Here is a 20,760-nt window from a genome sequence, read left to right on the forward strand (position 1 = left end):
CATTATTTGACTTGACTTTTGCAGCCTAACAGTATAGCTGGCTTCATTGCTGGAGATAGATTGGACAGAGAAGTAGTAAGATGTAAAAGAAGTAGTAAGATGTAAAAATGCATGTAAGTCTGGTAAACCAAGAAAAGGGAGACATTGGAAAGGAATAGCTACTATTCTTCATATTACCTCTGGTTTTTACAAGCATATAGACAAGAAATCACTTTTTCAAGGTAATTAATACTAGAAATAATTACCCAGAGCAGTTCAAGACTTTATATTTGTCATTGCTGGAGTCATGGGAACAAATTTACATGGCCAATGTAAGCAACCAACCAAGCTTAAATCCCCAGAAACACCCACACCATTTAGTATTGCACACTGAAAGCCTCCTGAATTATCCTTCCACTGTGAATAAGACAGGTTTTACACCTCACACCTCCCTCAAGACAGAGATACCCACAACTGGATGTGATGTGTCTCCACCAACCATGTTTGACAGATGCTGTCTATGCAGTCATAGATACTTTTGTCTCAATCTAATGAACATACCCCAGGGGTTGGCATTTTAAGAGATGTTTAAAATGCTCATCATCTCCGAGTCACTGCAGAGAAACAATGACATTACAAACACCCCTGCAACAAGGCTTCGCGACCCAGTAGGATGCTAACATTCAAAACAATCCTTTACACAGCAGGTCACTTGAAATTGTCATTTTTATTAAATGAATAAGTTCATTTAGTTCACCTAAGAGCAAAACCATTTTTTCTTATCCACAGCTTTGCATAACACTGCCTATAAACAAGTGACCACATATTTTGGTATGTTTACACATCTTTGGATCATAAAAAGCCCTTTGATGGTCAAGAAAATTAGAGATACTGACTAGTCATGGTTAATACATCCAGACTTTATTTAGATATTGTAGTTGCAAAATTTTATCTTTACCCAGGTGAAAAGGGCAATTTGTGGCATTTCATTGCTATGATAGATAAGACACACGAACTGGTGGTCTCCTAGAGCCTCCCTCTCTGATACTTTGGTGAATGCACAAGGCTGCACATTCTGCCTGCTCCTGGCAGTGGAAGGAACTAAGTTGAGCTCTGGGCCAAGCTTTTCTGAGGCACTCAGCACTTCTAATGCATTTTAATGGGCCCACCTGATTTTGCTTAACAAGGAGGATGATTTTTTTAAGGCATGAACCACGTCTGAGTGTTGAGTCAATTCATAACATTCATATATTCTGATAGCCAGCTTCTCTCTTGTGAGAGGAGAGGTCAGAACTTTTAAATCTCTCAGTAAAAGCACTTTCACTTATCTTTTCACAGAGGCTGTACAATCAGAAATTAATTAACAATTTGAGACCTCAGAACTAAAGTTAAGCTGCTCAGTTTTTTCCTTGGTTATTGCCCATTTTTTAATAAATAACATGCTAAACACCCATTTTAGCCAGTGTGATATATTTAAAGACAGTGATAAGAGATGTAAAATTAGAAATAATGTGGGCCTACAGTATGTTTAAGTCAATGTCTCATGCTGAAATTACACTTTCCTCAGTACTATTAGAATGCCGATCGAGAAAAATTAAGGTAAAGATGAGAACAACCAGACATATATCACCATAGTCTTGCATGGAAGGATTCTCTCAGATTTTTAAGCATCTGGTGTAATATAGGTCAGTGCACAGTTTTCTTTATTTTTCCTGTTCTTAAAATCCTCAGCATTCTTTAGGTCACACAAGTCAAAAATATAGGTGCAATCAAGTAAAAAGATAGCAATCTGTCTTTTTTGCACAAGGGAGTTTGCTGTATTTCTAGAGGGATGAGGAACTAAAAAACTGCAATTGCCAAAATTGTCAAGTACAAGGCAGGAAAAACATAGATACCCGATTTCTTTGCTTTCCTTCATGGCATTAAGTAAAAAGATGTAAATGCCACTAGGCAATGGTGATGGATACTAAAATTACCAACAAGTCAAGAAATACTAAGAAATTATTATGCTATCCATGCACAGTTTTGAATAGACATCACCCAACCTTCTTGGAAAAACATTTTCCTGCTACTCAACATCTCAGTACCATAAGAATCACAATTTTATATATAAATAATGTGGAAAGAAATTCTGCATTAGCAGAGAGATAGGGAAACTCAAATGTCTTTCAATGTGTGATGTTCAATTTATTAGTTTTACTGTCTAAACCCTGGCATTGCTGGCACTGAGAAGCACAGAAGTCGTTCCTCTCGTCGTTCCTCTCCTCACTGCAATGACTCATTTCCCTCCGTGACTGGCTGCTTCTCTCGGTAGGGAAGCTTTATTTTCATGTAACACTTAAAACATCTAAGGAGTTGAAGTTCTAGAAGCTTTTAAAACTTTCCAGATTCCTATTTAATTCCCTTGGATCAGAAGGTTTTAGAAGCTCAGCCTCCAAAAGCTGGAATACTGCCTTCATAAAGAGGAAAAGAACTGGATGGTTCCAGTCAAGGGGAAAGAAGTCAGGAAACCCTTCCATTTACTCCACCAGTTTTTATTCATCTCACCTAAGTGAAGGTGAAGCACCTGAAAAAGGTTCAAAGATCTGAAAAAAAATCAGTTGGTACCATCTCTAAAACCAATCCGGCCTTTAAATTAACTGAAGAAGGGCACTCAACATCTCAGCAACATAGGAATTACTAATTCTTTTTCCACTATAGTACTTCCAGGACTTGGCAAAGAAAGCAGTTATTATCAACAGAATTAGCATGTGAACTTTGAGAAGAAATTTTAAAAGACCAAAATGTTATTGAGTGGTTTACAGTATAAAGCCAGCACCAGGCAAAGGGGGGCAGAAAAAGAGAGAAGTGGTCAAAGTTTGCTTGGGCTTATTCTTTGAAAAGAAATGGAAAAAAACTAAAATAAGCTGCAGGAGTATTATTGTCATCTGTTTCCCATGGACACATTCACTTCCCTGATGATCAATTATATTAAATCCAGTGTCACACTGTCTCACACATCTTTGTCTAAGTTCTGCTTAAACAGGATCTTATTTGGCCACTGCTCAAGGTAGTTAGTAGAAATTTCCCTGTAATAACTCCATGTTAACACAGAAATAATTCACAAAATGAACTAACAGTTATTTCATATAAACTAATTTTATTAGAGTACTGAATATCCAGAAGAATAACCCAGGTATATCTTCCTACAAGAGATATAAATATAGTAATGCTATTTAAATCTAGAAAAATTTAGATTATCTACTAGCATGCAGCATAGCAAAATTTAAGAAAAAAATCTCAGGAAATATAACTACAGACAAATGACTTCAGGCTTTTCCCATATGTCACCTCCCTCTTCTTCTAAGTAAAGAACACACAGATCTTTTTTGAGTTATTATCCAGTTAAGGATTACATCTTTGCCTGTTTGTATGTGTGGTTTTACACACATCAATAGGCCTGTTCAGGTTCACCTGAAACTAGCCAATATGTACTGGTAAAACAAAACATATACATGCCACCCTAAAATAACACAAGAATTGGTAAACAGAGTTGTGTTAAAGTTCCAATGACATAAAATCCTTTCTAAAAGACAGGAGGTTTAAGAAAAGTTTAAAAACAAATCAGACACACCACAATCACTCCAGCTTTTGGCAGGTGACATAAAATCCTTTCTAAAAGACAGGAGGTTTAAGAAAATTTTAAAAACAAATCGGACACACCACAATCACTCCAGCTTTTGGCAGGTAAGTGTCTGAGATGAAGCCATCACCATAAGCCAGCAAGTGTAGTAGCCATGGCTGTCTCTTCCTTTCCAGTAAGAATAGTTTCTAATCCTTACAGACATACAAAACCCACAGAGAAACAAAAACAAATCATACATATGCTTGTTGTCAGTCATAACAACCTATTTTAATCACTGGATTTGCAGAAACTTGTTCCTGCTCCTAAAGTTTGGGTTTAACACCTCTCCAGTCCATGTGGCCCCCTGAAGGGCTTTGTCAAAAATTGGCTGCCTGCTTTTTTAAATCAGGAGTGGCCTTGCTCTATTGTCACATGAGAAGATGTCAACCCTAATCCATCTTTCTAAAAATTTAAACCTATACTTCTCATTATACCTATTGTAATGCTTTTTTCATAACCATGGGACTTTTAATGTATGACTGAACATACTGCATGAACAGATTTTGTATGCCACCAACAGATGTTGCTGTGACATTTTATCCAAGTTGTCTGACCCTTAAGACATAACAATATTTTTTTCTCTGGCAAGCTGGGATACCAGCTGAATTATTGATTTACATGACCTGCTACTGTGGCTGCATAGAAAATGCAAGATTCCCTCCCTGTAACAGTGCACTTCAAAAAAGACACCTCAACTCACCAACTGCAAGTCTTAATAACCCATGTTTTTAGTTGTAACAAATGTTCCATTTTATCACTACTACTGGTTTTACTTATTTTACATCGTTGTGATACTCACAGGTCAGGGGTGCACTTGGCATGAAACTAATAGACAGCCAGTGTGAAATCCCTGTCTTAACTGTCCTAGAACTTGGATGGTAAACTGATGTAATTATAGCAGCAGGTTTTTCCTTTTCTTCCTGTTTCTATCCTTGTCACTTTTCATTTCCACAATCTCCTTCCAAAGTCCTTCTCTTCAACCACTTGAATATCCATTTCTCCTCTGCTGTCTGGCCTTGATTAAGAAGGATCACACCAGTTAAATGCTAGGCAATTTCTTCCCTTCTATTCTTATCAAATGAGAAGAATATTAGTTATGGGAGCTGGGAGAGGAGCTAGAGTGGTTCTGCCCTTGCTTCATTACCAGATTTTGCTTCTTGAGCAAAGCAAGTTTACAGATTATGCTGTTGTTCCAGCGGAGTGTTCTCTCCCCAAAACATATGGATCAGTTCTCCCATGCTCAGCAGTGAGACAGGAATATGAGAGATAGTTCAGATCCTCTGGGTCTCAGAGAGTAGGATACAGGTTGGTGACATGCAGGAAGATGAGCCGAGCCCGTCCGTCAGTGCTGCTTTTGGCAGCAGAGAGCAGCGAGTCAGACCCGGTGTCCGTGTGTCCGACCGGCCAGAGGTCGGCTCAGCCGCGCACCGCCCGCACGGCTGGAAAGGGGAAAGTAGGGCCCTGGGTAAAGCCCTGCTAATGGGGCTCAGGAGAGCTCACTCATCTGAGGCACTGCTGCCCCTGTGCCCCAAAGAATAACTTCTCTCATGGTGCTGTGGCTTAGGCTTGCACATGATGCCTCTCTAACCCTTTACCCTCATCCATGCATTTTTTCATCATTTACACAACACATTTTGGTCCTTCCCCTTCTCTCATATCTTATTTGCCCCTTAAAGACATCTGCCAGAAAAGAGGTTGACAGAGAAGAAAAGAAGGGGATGAAAGCAGGGGCAAAACTTTGTGGAAACTCAATGACCTAAATTATCTCACTGGATATTATTGCTCTATAACAATTAGGAGGATTAATGTTGTCGGGTCCATTTTAGGAGCTTTGACATACATGCATACTTTGGAGTATTTCATAAAGAATAACATAGTCATCTGCTTTAAATACAGCAGACCTTTTGCAAATAATAGTTTTATATTTCTCTGACAAGGTATAATCCACAGTGAAATATATATTTGCATGAATAGTCTTGATCCATTAAGGGAAAGAAAAGGGATTTAGTCAGTAGAAAGCGTTGCAATTTTCCAATATTTATATGCAGATTTAAGCTAAGAGGCAAATAATTTAAAAACATTTCTGTAGTCATCACTAAAATGAAGAATTCTGCTTTGTCATTATATGACTTATAAGCAGAAGGGCATTTTAATAAATCACAACTCCTCCAGTCTCCTTAATAGTTAGACTTTTCCTCCCCCATTTCTGCTGATAATGCGAATATCCAGATGATTTGTCTCGATTGTTGATTCACTCTCCTATTTTTTGAATTTCACTGCAGACCACACTCAAAATGAGTTCCACTGTGTATTACAACATATCTCAGAATTGAGTCTTTTCTTATAGAATTAATAAAATCCAAAAGCGTATATTCATATGCAGTTACTTTGAAAAGCTTTTTATATCAGCTGTCTCTTTTTTCTCTGAGTATCTAAATTTATAGTCCTTAGGGTGGCTCATGAAAACCATCTTCTTTTAATCAGTAAACCAGTGGCTAAAGCTCATTTCCCCAGGTAACTGCTCTCCTGATGCCTTCTACTCCAAAACCTACCTCCAATGCCTCTGGATTAGATTTCAAATTATTTTCAGAACATATGTGCTGAAAACATCCCAGAGTGCCGTTGGCACACTATCAGCAACAGTAAATGGTGTGAATTTCAAGGCAGGTGGTGTTATTTTACTGCCATGTTTTCTAATTTTTAAACTCTACCTATGAGAGGTCCAGTTTCACTGTCAGAGCTGAGGTCCCCAGGTACTGTAGCAGGATTTTCAATGGTTCCTCATAGCAAGTGTAACATTATGCAATTGCATTGCAGATGCAGAGCCTTTGCCAGCCATAGCTCTGGAAATATATCTACAGTTTTATCAGGCAGAAATGAGCCAGTTTAAACTTGGCACCCAAAAGCATTTCTTCCTTGCCCAGCCATGGTGCTGCAGAAATTTCCACCCAAGAGCCAACCTGAACTGGGTCCTGCACCTCTGCTGGGTGCTCTGAGCACAGCTGGCAGGGCAGCCCTTTCCTTGGAAAAGCTCTCTGCCTCCTCAAAACTCTGCTGAGTCCTTAAGAACACTTTCCCAAACATTGTTGCTTTTGTGCTCCTTTTTTTTTTAAGCATTGAACTGTATCTCTGAGTGTCTGAGGCTCCAAACTTTATAGAATTCTTCATTCAACACCAAATTGAGACAACATGGGAGTCTCTTCACCAGTATACTATTGCTTTTTCAGGGCTCTTCAGAATAAAAAAGGCTAATTTTTAGTTTCAAAATAGAAGAAACTGGATGGAGTTGCATTAATTTCATGCTTAAAGATTATTAAATTTATATTTCAGGGGCTGATACACACTTTAAAAGTTTTTGCAAGCAACTAGTTCATGACTAAAAATGTTAAGGGTCATATTCAAATGAAGTTTTTAAGAATAATTTGTAAAGGACTTATGTTTGGTATTTTGGTATTATAATCAGACTTCTTTTTTATAGACTCCTGTTTTTCATATGCTATTATAATAAGCTAAACTAAATTTTTTAACGCTCTCTCACCTATATCGGGACAATAGTAAATTTACTGGGGTGGATAATGCAGCAACTGTGATCACGCAAGCAAATAGTTTTATACCTGGAACCTGAAGTAAGGACAAAATATTCCCTGTCTCTGAAGCTGAAGCAATATGGAAGCACTAGAATTTTTCAGTTAAACAGATGTATGGGGTTTTTATTAGATCAACAAAGGTTATTGAGTTACAGAACACAGCAAATACTGGGGGGAAAAAAGCAGCAATGGAATCTGTGTTTTTATTAGACAAAACTGTAGATAAGGGAGAGTCATGGTGACTGAAACCACCTTTTACTTTCAAATGAACCCTGCACAGAGTGGCTGGCACACAATAGCAGGGTGATTTGGTTAGTTCTGTATCACTGTGTGTGTAATGTTATATAAGTTACCTTGCTGGAGAATTAAATTTATAAAAACTTCAAAGCCACAGCTATATTTACGCATACAGAGACAAATGAAAAAGTGAGAAAAATTATTGCCAAGAGATTCTCTCCTATGAGGATATTCTGCTTCTAGTGTGGTATCAGAATCAGGTGTCTCCAGCCTGAATTCTGACAATAAACACTCTTTGCTGCAAAAAGGAACATATCCTACCTTTTTCTGCCTTGTTCCTGTTATGCTTTTCCAGTAGGAGGTACCGAGGGCTTTCAGGAAGAAAAGGCAGAATCACAACTTGTATCAATGATGGAACAATGATTGCTCCAAATAAGAAAGGCCACCGAGATTCCTGCAAATGGATGCAAACAGGAGTCAGTAATACTCTCCCATAGTGACACTTGGAGGAAAAATAGCTTTGATAGGGAACACTGCAATTTTTCATTTTTTCATCATTCAAAGTATTGTGTCCACCACCAGAGTGATGTGTTCCTCCTAAGCTTTGTAAGTGGTTTGAGCACTTCCCTCTCAGATCCTCCCTTACTCAAGGGCCAAGCCCCCAAAGCACTTTCCATTGTCAGTTTTTATTTTACATTCTTTCATTTCAGCAAAGCCTAAAGCACAATGCTCTGCATGGTATGGGATGTAATCCATGCCTCAAGCCTGAAACCAGGCCCAAGAAAACCAAATAACTCCCAGAAATAATTGGTGTGGTATCTCCTAATCAAACTTTTCACTTGTCCTTTTAGGTGAGAGAGGTGTTTTTAAAAAATTCTCCTGGGATGGGAAAACAACTTGAGAAGGTGTTTTTTCAAACAATTTAAAGCTTGAGGTAATTGGTCACCCTAAGAGCCTGCATTATCATGAAGGCTTCAAGACCCTATGTCTTCATTCCTTTTTTCTCTTTTTTTTTTCCACCTGAGTGGAAAACTTTCTGTCATGTGGGTGAACCAAAGGTAGTTAATACTGTTTATGGACAAACAAGCCTGGATCTTATTTTAAAAACTAGAAAACTAAGTTTCAGTCTTTAAAACCAGTCAATAATTATATAATCAAAGTGGGTACTGCTTTGTAGTAGTAATTTAGGAAAACAGGCAGTATAACTTGTCACCTTCGTTCCATATCTGCCTGGAATAATTTCCTGTAATATAAACCTCTTTGCTATGTACCATATAAAAAATTATAGGGTGTTATAATTTTTGACTATATATCCAGATAAAAATGTTACTCTTGATCAGCCCATCATATTTTCTGAAAGTTTTTTTCCACCATGTCAAGGATGCTTCTTAAAGGAAAAAAAGTATTTTTTGTATACTGTTATTATCAGCATTCTGTCCTCCTACCTATGGAGACTAACGTGGAATAAACTTACACTCTTTTTAAAGTCTCCTATAGTGCATGGTTTATAAGTTGGTCACATTTATCTCAAATAACTCTTCTTGAGAGTATTATTTTGAAAAAGTTATGAACAAGACTCCGAAATTACCCTTCACAATAAATAGCAAACCCTGCTACTAAAATGAAAAGCCCTTTATTTTTGCCACATAACACACTGAGTTTCCTTTATTTCCTCTGTTAAAGATTTCTGTTTTACTTTTTATCATGCTAACTTCTAAAACCTTAAGAAATACTCATAAATGCTCATAAATATGCTCCCAATTGCCATTTGGTGTGAATTAATCAGAAAGTCACTGAAGCCAGTGGAAACCTCTCCATCCACTTCAAAAGATTTCATGCCTATTCAACATTATGGAGTGTGTGCTCTACTTGCTTTTCTCCTCATTTACATTATACAATCTTAACTCCTTCCTCCCACTACAGAAAAGAAATAGTAGGAGTAATATAAGCTTAAAGGATTCATTAAATTGCTGGAAATCAGGTTGAACTAGACCCTCTAAAGAGAACTAAGAGAAGCAGGCAAAAGGAGGGTTTCATAACCTCTTTAAGAAGGAATAGAACAGGACACACACTGGGACAGTGCTCAGAAGCAGTAATAAGCTAAAGGCAAAAGACAGTGTAGGTGACTGAGAAGACACTTAAAGCACTTTGCCTCAATTGTCAGCAGTAAGGAGAAGCACACAGGCACTGCTGGGAGAAATGAAAACAACTACATCCCATTTTATTTCAGGGAAATTTAAAAGAGCATGAAATGTTTTAATTACAGGGGACCTGATTTCATCACCTGCTCAGAATTGGTACAAATAACATGTCAAGATGGTAAAATTTTCATTTTAAACTGTCACATTATGGATATTTGCTTAGGCTGGAGCATGAAAAACCTGGCTTTGATGTATTTACAAAAGACAGTTAAACAGTAGAGCAAGTTTGACAACCACAGACTCATTCAAAGGTTGATGGAATAAAGTGCAAAGCTGCAGAGACAGAAGATTGGGTGGAAGGGAGGGAGATAAAGCATGGCATGGATTTATCAGCTGCAAATGAAACAAGATTATGGTGCACTGAAATACAGTAAAGAAAATGTTGCCATTTCAGAAAATCATCAGCTAAAATGCAGAAAATGGAACTTATTGTAACCATCAAAAGATGGAAAAGAAAGTGGCATGGAGAAATGTCAACAGGCACTGTTAACAGCTGAACTATCCCTATCAAACTCAATAATCTATTTAAACACCAGTTACATTTAGTATTCTCAGCAATTTGGAAGATTTTGATGAAATGTGAAGACACTCTCAACACAGACCAGGTAAACAATGTACATATAGATACATTTTAAAGGGAGAAGAGAATTGTTAGCAAGGTCATGCAACAGAGGTTGGGAAGAAGTGCTGTAGTGCCCTGGACATGGGCACCCATTTTTTGAAAGATTTAGTGTGGCCAATTAAATAACCCTGAATAAGATGGATTACAGGAGTAAGGAAATATGCAACTGTGACAGGCTTCACTCTCTTTGTTTCCCTCTAAAAAATTTCACAGAATCAGAGAAACAGAATGGGTTGGAAGGGACCTCTAAGATCACCTTGTTCCACTACCCTGCCATGGGCAGGGACACCTTCTACTATCCCAGGTTCCTCAGAGACCTCTCCAGCCTGGCCTTGAACACTTCCAGGGCTGGAGCATCCACAATTTCTCTGGGCAGTCTGATCCAGTGTCTCACCACTCTCATAGTGAAGAATTTCTTCCTAACATCTGTGCTAAACCTCTCCTCTTTTATTTTAATAAATAGATTTTAATTTTTTTTTTATCTATTTATTTTAAAAGCATGATCTGGACATATCTGGACATATAATCTGGACAATCTCCCATTCCCAACTCAGCCCCTACTGCACAGTCAGGGTCCTCATTTGCTCTCTGCCCAGAGTCTGGGTTTCTGTGCTGTGGAGATCCCCATGTCCCACTGAGCATCCTGACCCCAGCTGCTCCCAGGTAAGCTTCCCCCATCTTGTCTCCTGTCCATTCCAGAGCCACAGGGGAATGCCCACACCCCAAACACCTTCTCCCAGGCTCAGGCTGGACATGGGGTAGCACAGGGCACTCCCCAGCCCTGCTCTGCATCCCTGTGCAGCCACCATGCTGCCTCACAGCACTGTCAAGGGCTTGGCTACCTCTGCTGCCTGAAACGGGCAGGAGATGGTATCAAAATAAATACTCTTTTCCCCTTTTTAGCACTCAGTGCACAGGATGATCTGTGATTTCAGTGAGCAAGTCTATTTACCAGTTACTATTAAGTAGTCACCATTTAAATATTTCTTCTGGAATTAATTCCTTGGGGATGTGGTTGTGATGAGTTTACTGCAGTGATGAACAACTTATAAACAGAAATTACCTTTTTGGATAACTTTCTTGTGTAAAATGACATATTTTACCCATTTTGTGGGGAACAAAGAGACAAAAGCCTCTGGCATCCAATGCAAGATACTGAAAATAACCAGGAAATAGTGATTTGGTAGTCTCTTATTTTTCATTTTCTATAAAAAGCAAGAACACTTTTAAAATTTTAATTTTGCAAAATATAATCACACACACAGACAGAAATAATTACATCTAGTCTAGTCTAATTTCTAGCTGCCCTGGAGCATCTTGCCTCAGCCTCCTGCTGCAGCTACAGGAGGATGCAGGTCTCTGTGATATTCTGTGTCACATCTGCCAGTCTCACAGGGACACCTAAGGTACCATAGGGCATCAAGATGAAACTATCTGCTCATATTCAAGCAATTGAATTTTGTCCTTTCTTGTACAGACTTGGCACAAAAAATGTATATCAGAAATATTCCGTTTGCCCCACAAAAAAAAAAAATTGTATCCCTGCTCAGAACAGACTGGGAAAATTTACTTAGGCATGCAAAGCCCAGAATACTGCACAAGTTCAGCATTTCTCTGTTAATCTGCTACCACACCACATAAAACACTCCTAAAAGTAAAGGACAACCATGCTGGCCTGGGGCCAAGGACTGAAAAAGCACTGAGATGGAACTAATTTCTAGCTTTAGAACTATCTTCTCTTCCTTTAGCCAAGGCTATGGCACAGTGGTGATGATCATGTGGCAGCTGAGAGAACTTCTGCATCTCAGGCTTCAGAGCAGCTGCTCAAGTAAGGTGCAAAACAACTGCCTTCCTCCTACCTTCTTTGTACCACTCCAAGCACTGCTCTACAGTCTCCTCTGGCTGCAGGGGATGCTAATCTCACAGTTATATCCCTGCTGGACACAATTTTCTCTTTGCATGACCATTTCTGTAACCCAGTTTGTCAAAATATATTTCAATAACAGAGCTACAAATTGCTTACCTTCCTGCTTAAAACAAAGGCAACTCAGATAATATGTGTATTTCACCTCTGTTCTGTACCCAGATGTGTGTTTTTACAGGTCACTACTACAGCTATAACTCTGACAAGAAGATTACTCAGGTATCAGTATCTTCCCAGGTAATAATCAGTACAGAAAATCACAGACTCAAGGCTGTACAAGTCTGATGTAAAATTCACAGAAATCAGCAGGAGATTTTTGTTACTGAGTACTGAGAACTTAAAACAGCTTTGAAAGTGTCTGGTGTCTGAGTCCCATGATTTTCTCTTCACTAAATGGCATGTTAGATCATGGAAGTATTGAGAGGGAGAATTAAAGGATCTGTTACAAGTTCCCCAGATGGTTTTTTTGTGCAGCTTTTTCTTGGAGTAACAGCTAACTTTTTACTGCACCCTTATATGGCATAATTTGTCCCCATTTATTCATCTCCAAGAGAAGCAAAAAGTTCAGAGATAAGAAATGGGAAGCTTTCACATAGGATTATTATCAGCAGCCAGCAAATATATTTGAGCTTATTTAGGAAGAAATACTAGAGGTATGCTGGAGCTAGACAAAATTTCTGACAGAACTTCCTTTCAGTGATGCATTTAGACTCAGGTTAGCATCCATAAATAACAAAATATAAAAATAGTAAATTAAAATAATTGAGGAGGCTAAGACTCAGCTTTTTAAACATGAGAAGATACTATCATTCTGATGCCCTTGGGTACCTCAGATGTCCCTGTGGGACTGGCAGATGCAGCACATGGAAATCCAGAGACCTGCATCCTTTTGGGACTGTAGTGGGAGATGAAAATAAGTGCTCCAGGGCATCTAGAAATTGCATTAGATGCAAATGTTTTTTTATTTGATTATATTTTGCCAAACTGAAGTTATGAAAGTTAGACTAAGGTATATTAAGGTTAAGAGAAAAACAAACATAAAAACACCCAAAGCACATTTGTTGTTTTAAAAACAATGGAAATTATTGAATATTTCATCTTAACATTTTTTTAATGACAAAAAAATCTGGTTTGGATTTAAAAAAAATAAAAACCCAATTAATTTTAACTTGACATTTACTTCAGGTTTAAAAAAATCCCTCAAAATACTAATCAATAATATATCTCCCATTTTTTTTCTTTTGCCAGTAGTTTCAAAAGCAAAGGTACTCAAGAGTAGAAAACATACCCTCCTACTCAATATGATAACTGCATGCTGTCCTACAGGGCTTGACCAACATACCACAGCATTAATACCTAATTTGTAGAGGATAAATTTATGTCTTAGGACATGAATTTGCAATAATGGGTAGTTTTACAATGTATAATAGAAAGTAAAACTGAAATGTTAATCTTGAAGGTTAAGAACCTTCAAAAATGTTTAAGTGGTGATTATCTCCCCAGTGTGAGAAACACACTTGGAAGGAAGTCACAGGTCAAATTTATTTAGATTTATTTCTTAATAACAGATTTGTAAGTATTATCAAATACTCAAGCACTAAGGAAACAGGAAAATCTGAAATGTTCATTTGCTTCTAAACATTTGAAGCAGAGTCCAACTTACACAGGGTAAGATGAGTTTTATAAACAGATACTATTTGTTGTTAGGTCAACTACAGTAAGTGAAAAAACCTCACCTTTTTAAGTCTGATAAAGTAGCAGAAAGTCACATTTTAAATATTAGTATAAGCAAATGCTCCAAATTTAGTTACATGTGTTAACTATGTTTCAGTGGATAAGGGGAAAATGATCAGCAACTGCTATCAGCCTCCATGGTGTTTTGATGTCTTTCTTTCCTTCACATCTGTTGAAGGATATCTTTCCAGGAAAGCTTGTCTACTGCATTTCCAACTGACCTAATTCAGCAGAGAACAGCTACACAGAATCTTCTCAAGACTCAGGTGAGCACTGTTTCACTGTCTATGAGTAGGAGTCCTCACTGATGATAAACTCTCATCCCAACATTAGATGCTCTGCAATTAAGTCTTTTGTTCATTGTTGAGTCTAAATTATATATCTATCTCCACAGTGCTCTTATTTCCATAATCACACTTCCACTTTCAGACAACTCCTCTCCTGTAAGATGCTGTCCTTCCCAAATGCAAAACTGCAACATTTCAATATTACAAATGGCCCATCAGCCATATGTTGTTACAACTTTGGGAATTGAAGCCTCACAGCACAACTTTAATGGACTGAAACTCATTTGCAAACATGCAGACACACAGCTGTTTTCCCATGCATTACTTAATGAGTTCTGTACAGAAAAGGGATGAATAAATACTGTTGTGTCTGTCTCAGGGAACCGATAAAAAGTTGATTTATGATCTCCAGTAAATACATAATCTCAGCTGATCCACAATAGATATAAACAAAGCACCTCACTAAATGTCTCCATTAGAAATTTATCAACTCTACCACATTCCTACAGCAGGGCTGGTATGACAGAGTAGATCTCTTCCCATGGGTCCTACTGAACCATGAATATGCAAGAACCCAGAGGGTCCTGGCAGCATTTCTGCACTTTTATCAGACCCACCAAGGCTGTGCCTGGTGCCTACACAGCATCTTCCTTTGCCTGGATCAACCAACCCTTGGGTGAGGTGGCCTTCATGTCCCAGATCAGCAGCTCATAGCTTGTATTGAAGTGCTTGTGCCTTGATAAAAGACTTGGAAATTGCTTCACCAGTAACAAACTTCGTGCCTTATGTGTTACTGTGAAAAGAGGATGGAAACATCCCATGGCTAGAAGAAGAAAAGAACTGAGAATATTTGAAAAAGGATTTCCATCTTCAAAATCACTGCCTCAAGCAATTCTTAATTGGTGTGTCTGGTAGCAGTTTGCAGGAAGTGCAGGCAGACATCAAACACCTGCTGAAATCAGTGACTATCTGAATGAGCACTGAAATATTTTCTTTCTTTCTTTTCTTTCTTTCTCTCTTTCTTTCTTTCTTTCTTTCTTTCTTTCTTTCTTTCTTTCTTTCTTTCTTTCTTTCTTTCTTTCTTTCTTTCTCTCTCTCTCTCTCTCTCTCTCTTCCTTCCTCCCTCCCTCCCTCCAGAAATTCCTTTCTTTGTAAGGATGTTTCTCTGAGTTATTCTTACCAATATTCCCTTAAAAATTTGAGCAGCCACTTATAAGCACCAATGTGTCACCTGTATCCTTAGCAGAAGTTTTAAAACACTCTTCAGGGAAGGCTTCAGCTTTTCATTCAGTTTTGTATTTTACTACATGAATATAAGGCAGTTTTGCTTCTGTGTTTTTAAGAAATACTGTACAAGCTCAGCAGTCCAGTGAATTAATAGGGACCAGGGTAACTTGGAGTAACCTTTTGCAAGCCTGGCTTAACAGCAGAGTGGTTCCCAGGAGTGCTATGAGATCACCTTCTCAAACACTTGCTCTAAACTTAGACAAACCCTGACCAAAAACCCCCACAACTGGGAACTAGAGCTGATGAGAAAAATTCCTATGCTATTTTTCCCAAGTCCTACACTCACCTTTGCTCTGAAGAACTCATTAAGGACTAGCAATCCATATACTAAAATAGACTCCACAAAGCATCATGTTTCTACAGATACAAACAGCTCCACCATCATCCAGGTCATTATTGAAGATATTGAACAGGACTGGAACTCTGGGCCACACCACTAATTACTGGCTTCCAATCTAGACTTTGCTTCAGGTCGCTCTGTTTTCAGAATATAACTAGGCAGAGTGAAGATGTTATGGCATTTTTTATTCTACATAGCCCATAGGCAGATGTTTGAAATTATTACTAAGAGGACACTTTAGGATTTCAAGTGATGCTAAATGGAAAATGCTAAACTGGTGGAGGCATTTGTCCTCCTAATGGAAAGTACAAACACCTTTTTATATTCTGTAGAGCAGAAGCTGCTTTAATTTCCAACACTCTGCATGAAGCTGCAAGAGTTCACCTGTCGTCTCTTATTGCCACAAGAGCTCTCTGTTCTATACTCTGAAATTCTCACTTGTATATTAAAGAATAATGACTTTAACTATAGTCACTATCATGGCTCAAGGAGAAGATAAACACACAGAACAAAAGAGCTCATAGAAAAATACTCAGAAACTGGTTGATTCATACTTTGTGTTATCATGCTAATGTGTCAGATTCATTTCAAGAGCATCTCCAGAAGACCATTTTGCCATTGGTGTCCACCTGCAGGCTTTAGGTCCCTAGACTGACTTGGAATTGCTTTCTCTACTCATCTATAATTCACTGACAGTTTTTAAGGAATCCTTGAATCTGAGTCAAGAGTCTTAGGAAGAAGGATCAATCAAAAAAAAAAAAAAGGAAAAGAAAAGAAAAACAAAGCAAAAAAACAAAGCAAAATCATGCTGGAAATGAAGCTTTGACAAGTAAAATCAAAGCTTATTTTCAGAACAGCCTTCAACTGCACAGGCTGTACAACCTATTCCATCACTGTCTGTTTTTGTGCAAGTGAAGGAGTACTTTTAAAAGACCTTGGTGGAGCAAAATGTAACACTCCTATAAAAACTTTCCTAAATACACAGTTATCTGTTGCATCAAATACATAATTTTAAGAAGCCTGGTAAAGAAAATGAGAGTGTAACACAGCATCTACAGAAGTTTTTAGTTTTATCACAACTATTCCTCAGCAAGGCTCACTTGTCTAAAAAACTAACTTGAAAGGGACTCATCACAAAGATGCTTCCTTACTAGACATATTGTACAGTGTCTATGGAGTTAATTGGTCCTTTTCCAGATTTAGCTCAATTTGCTGCAGAAATTGATATTGATACTTATATCAGTAACAGAATTTCTTTGCTAAAATAATGAGTTATGAGGAGGACGATTTGGCCGGTGTCATTGTGTATCACAAACATATTTCCAGCTAAATGCCTTTTTAAAAACAGGTATTCTCTAGCCAAATATACATTAAAGCTGCTAAAAATCCTCAAAAAAGTTTAATTAGACTAATTAATATGTCTTCTCTGACAAAGCATCCAATTCATAAAGTTGTAACTCTAACCATGTACACAAGATTTTTGCAATAAATTCCAAGTGCTTTTGAAGAAAGATTGAGAAGAGTCTAGAAAAGACAGCATGTCATTTCAGAATAAATTCTAAACCTTCTCTGGTACACTTTGTTTCTGATGCACTCAGGCTTTGAGTGTTTCCCCAGCATGGGGTTACCCCTAAGAGCTGTCTAACCCCGATTTTTCTCCTCAAGAAGCCACTTTCCAAATCTGATCATTGTTGCTCACTCCCGTACCTTGTACTGCTTGATTACACTCTTTTCAAAACAGAATGACCAAACCTATTCTACTTGCAGCATTCAAGAGATGGACACATCAGGATCTTTACCTTTTTTTTTTTTTTTTGCCTTGAAACACTAACACAGCAAATGGATTCGTTCAGGACGTGCTCCCCTAGTGAATTTTAGGATGCAAGCAAAGTAAAGTTTTTAGAGTAACATGCTATCCACTAGGAAACAATGCTACCATGTAGTCAGGCAAGCTCCTGCATGTGTGACCTAGAAACACTTGAATTTTTTAAAGTAGGGCTGCTGAAGTAAACAGACAAAAAAAAAAAAAACAACCTATTTGTCCATTGGTGCACCAATGGGAAGAGCAGCTGCTCAGTCAGAGGAGCAGCCAGAGCTGGCCAGCCACTGGGGCCAGCTCCAGGGAAAACAACTGCAGCTCGGCAAAGCCTGCCACACCAGGCACAGGAAAAGGGGCTCCAAGCCAGGTCTGAGGAAAGCATGGCAAAGGCAACTGTTTCAGCTTTACCTGTCCTGAATCAATAGACACACTGTGAAACATTTTTTCTCTCTGGTATTGATACACAGATGAAAGAGATATTGAAGCTCAATGTATATTGAAAATAAGAATACTGTGACTACTGCAAATGGATTCAGAAATTAAATCCTCTATAATCTAGGGAAAAGTTAAAGCCCACCTTCATTAAACAACATGAAGCCATAGAATAGACAGTCAGACAGTTTACAATGTTTAGAAGTTGTTACCATGCTAAGGAAAACCTGTGGAGCACGACATTCCCTGCAGGAGGAACTAGATGAGTTAGCTAGAGTGATACCTAAAGTTACATGGAATGTGTCAGAATCAGGCCAGACAATATTTCCGCAAGACAGTAAGTGTAAATTTGAACTTTCAAAACTGAAGCTGACAGTGCGTTGGCCTTTGCTTTGCAAGAGCAATCTGTCAGGAAAAATAGGCTGGGCTGGGTGATTCAATTGCAGAATCACAGAAACAGAGAGAACAGAAATACCTGAAGGGCAGTTTCTGAAGACGTGCCAGGTCTAAGATAGTTTGTCCTTATCTTATTATCTTTTTCCTTCAGTCCGATACATGGAAAGCTGCACATGCTGTACAACCCAAAATGGCCTGAATTAAATAATCCTGTAGCCAGCAGCAATAATTCAGTGCCCACATTACAGCAGATAACATCATTGCACACCCGTGGGCCTGCACCAAGTGGTCACCTACAGATGCCATGGCTTCCTGAAGAGTTCAGGACTCTGGCTTACAGAACACAAGATGCCAGCACATGAAAAAAAGCACATGAAAACAAGCACACAGCTCTCAGCAGCTGGGGTGGTGAGGAGAAGCAGGTCCCAGACCTATAAGAATCAGAATCTTGAATAAAAAGCATAGCTGTGATTTGTTGGATGAGAGGCAATTAGGACTGTGGGAAGCAAGTAAGATTATCAAGTCACTGCAGCAGAGGACTGTTATCACAACTGGAACTTTTCTCAAATAATCACTCTTGGTAAGCACTGCATACTAAAGAAACACATTCTAAAATTAGCACCTTTGGAGACAAATACAATAGAATTCTATATATATATATAATATATATATATATATATAATATATATATATATAATATATATATAAAATTATATATATATTATATATATGATCTATATATTATCTATATATTATCTATATATATTATCTATATATATTATCTATATATTATCTATATATTATCCATATTATATATATTATATATAATTCTATATATATATATTATATATATATTCTATAGCCAGAATCAAAAAAATTGCCTGTATTTAGGTGTTACAATCTTTATTAGATTGTCAATTTTTGTTCCATTTGCTCTTTAATACTATAATTTAAAAATTGGACATAGTCACGTTTGTCTAGTTCATGTCAATAGGGCAGGACACAGAAAAGAATTAAATGCATTTCTGCAATACTTCAGACAAAATATTCCCAGGAAAACCAGGAAATATTTAATATAATTCTGGTTTTTTTAAGTATTATTTCATCTGGATTAGCTGTATAATCTTGTTCTCCCAGGTTTGAATTTAAACCAGGAACTATTCAAGACAACAGCTTACAGGGTGAGAAAGAGATTAAAGAGCTTGTGTTACTAGAGGAGATGAAGTTTAATCTGAAACACAAAGATCACAAGTGATATGGGGAGGAGGGAGGAAGCACACTGTAGAAGGTGGTGAAAAAAAAAGAAACAGAAAAGTACTAAGGAATAAATAAAACTTGATCAAAAGAATAATGTGAATAAGTTGACAGAACTGGCATGAAAAGGTATCAGAAGGAAATGAGAAGACTGTCAATCCTCAGCACTTTCAATAGAAAGCTTGGGAAAAGTGAAGGAATAGGAAGCAGCCAACCAGCCTTAAGGCAGTAACCTAGCCAGAGCTGACACTGCCCCTCAGCACTGCACCTGGGGCTGCCCACATCCCTCCTGCTGCACCTTGACCAGTCTTGACAAAAGAAAAATTGATAAAAAATCAGTTTAGGGCTCCTTAACACACTTGATACAAAAAGCAGTAAGGACTTTTGAATTGCCTCAAGTAATACTCATTGCTTTAGAGCTATTTTTATCACAATTTCACATTTAAAGAAACACTTTTGCATTTGATAACAGAGGAAATCATCACTTAGGTTGCTAATAAGTGCCTGTTAACACTATGCCCCACAGCCAACATAAACACTTTCCTTTTCTGCAGAGAGACTTCTACAGAACCACTTAAGGCAACAGCCTCATGTAATTCACATAAATGCATCAAGCTCCAATTTAAAATTTTAATTTTCTGCTCAAGTTACTTCAGCTGGGAGTCTGTTCCAAACATCACTCTGACAAATTTCAGTGTGCAATTATTCACACAATATTTATTAAAAGAATCATTCTTGTGGCTATATTGTCTTTGAGATTAAGCCACTCTATTCCTTGTTTCTTGTGTTAACAAGGTGCAGTCAGTTCCTGTCCTTCCCTCTGTTTACTTGACCACACAAGCAATATTGCTGTCACCTCCTCTTACAAGAAGGACCTCAGTCATGCTGACAGCCATTCATTCTTATGTCCATCCCTTTTTCAGAGTCTCTTCCAGCAGGACACTCATCTCTGGTTTTGTCCCTCCTTTCTTCAAAACCATCAGTGCTTAGATACAAT

At 37.9% G+C, this 20,760-nt stretch overlaps 1 protein-coding gene across 1 annotated transcript in view; it reads right to left on the reverse strand.

Moving 5' to 3' along the window:
- SLC2A9 (solute carrier family 2 member 9) overlaps window positions 1–20,760 on the reverse strand; it is a 78,058-nt gene that overhangs the window by 41,219 nt on the left and 16,079 nt on the right. The window contains exon 6 of the mRNA XM_071447340.1: window positions 7,789–7,921. Coding sequence (XP_071303441.1) covers window positions 7,789–7,921 — 133 coding nt within the window. The remainder of the gene's footprint in view (window positions 1–7,788; window positions 7,922–20,760) is intronic.

This window comes from Agelaius tricolor, unplaced genomic scaffold (assembly GCF_023055355.1).
Source record: "Agelaius tricolor isolate 1412-34295 unplaced genomic scaffold, bAgeTri1.0.p SCAF_24, whole genome shotgun sequence".
Taxonomy (NCBI): domain Eukaryota; kingdom Metazoa; phylum Chordata; class Aves; order Passeriformes; family Icteridae; genus Agelaius; species Agelaius tricolor.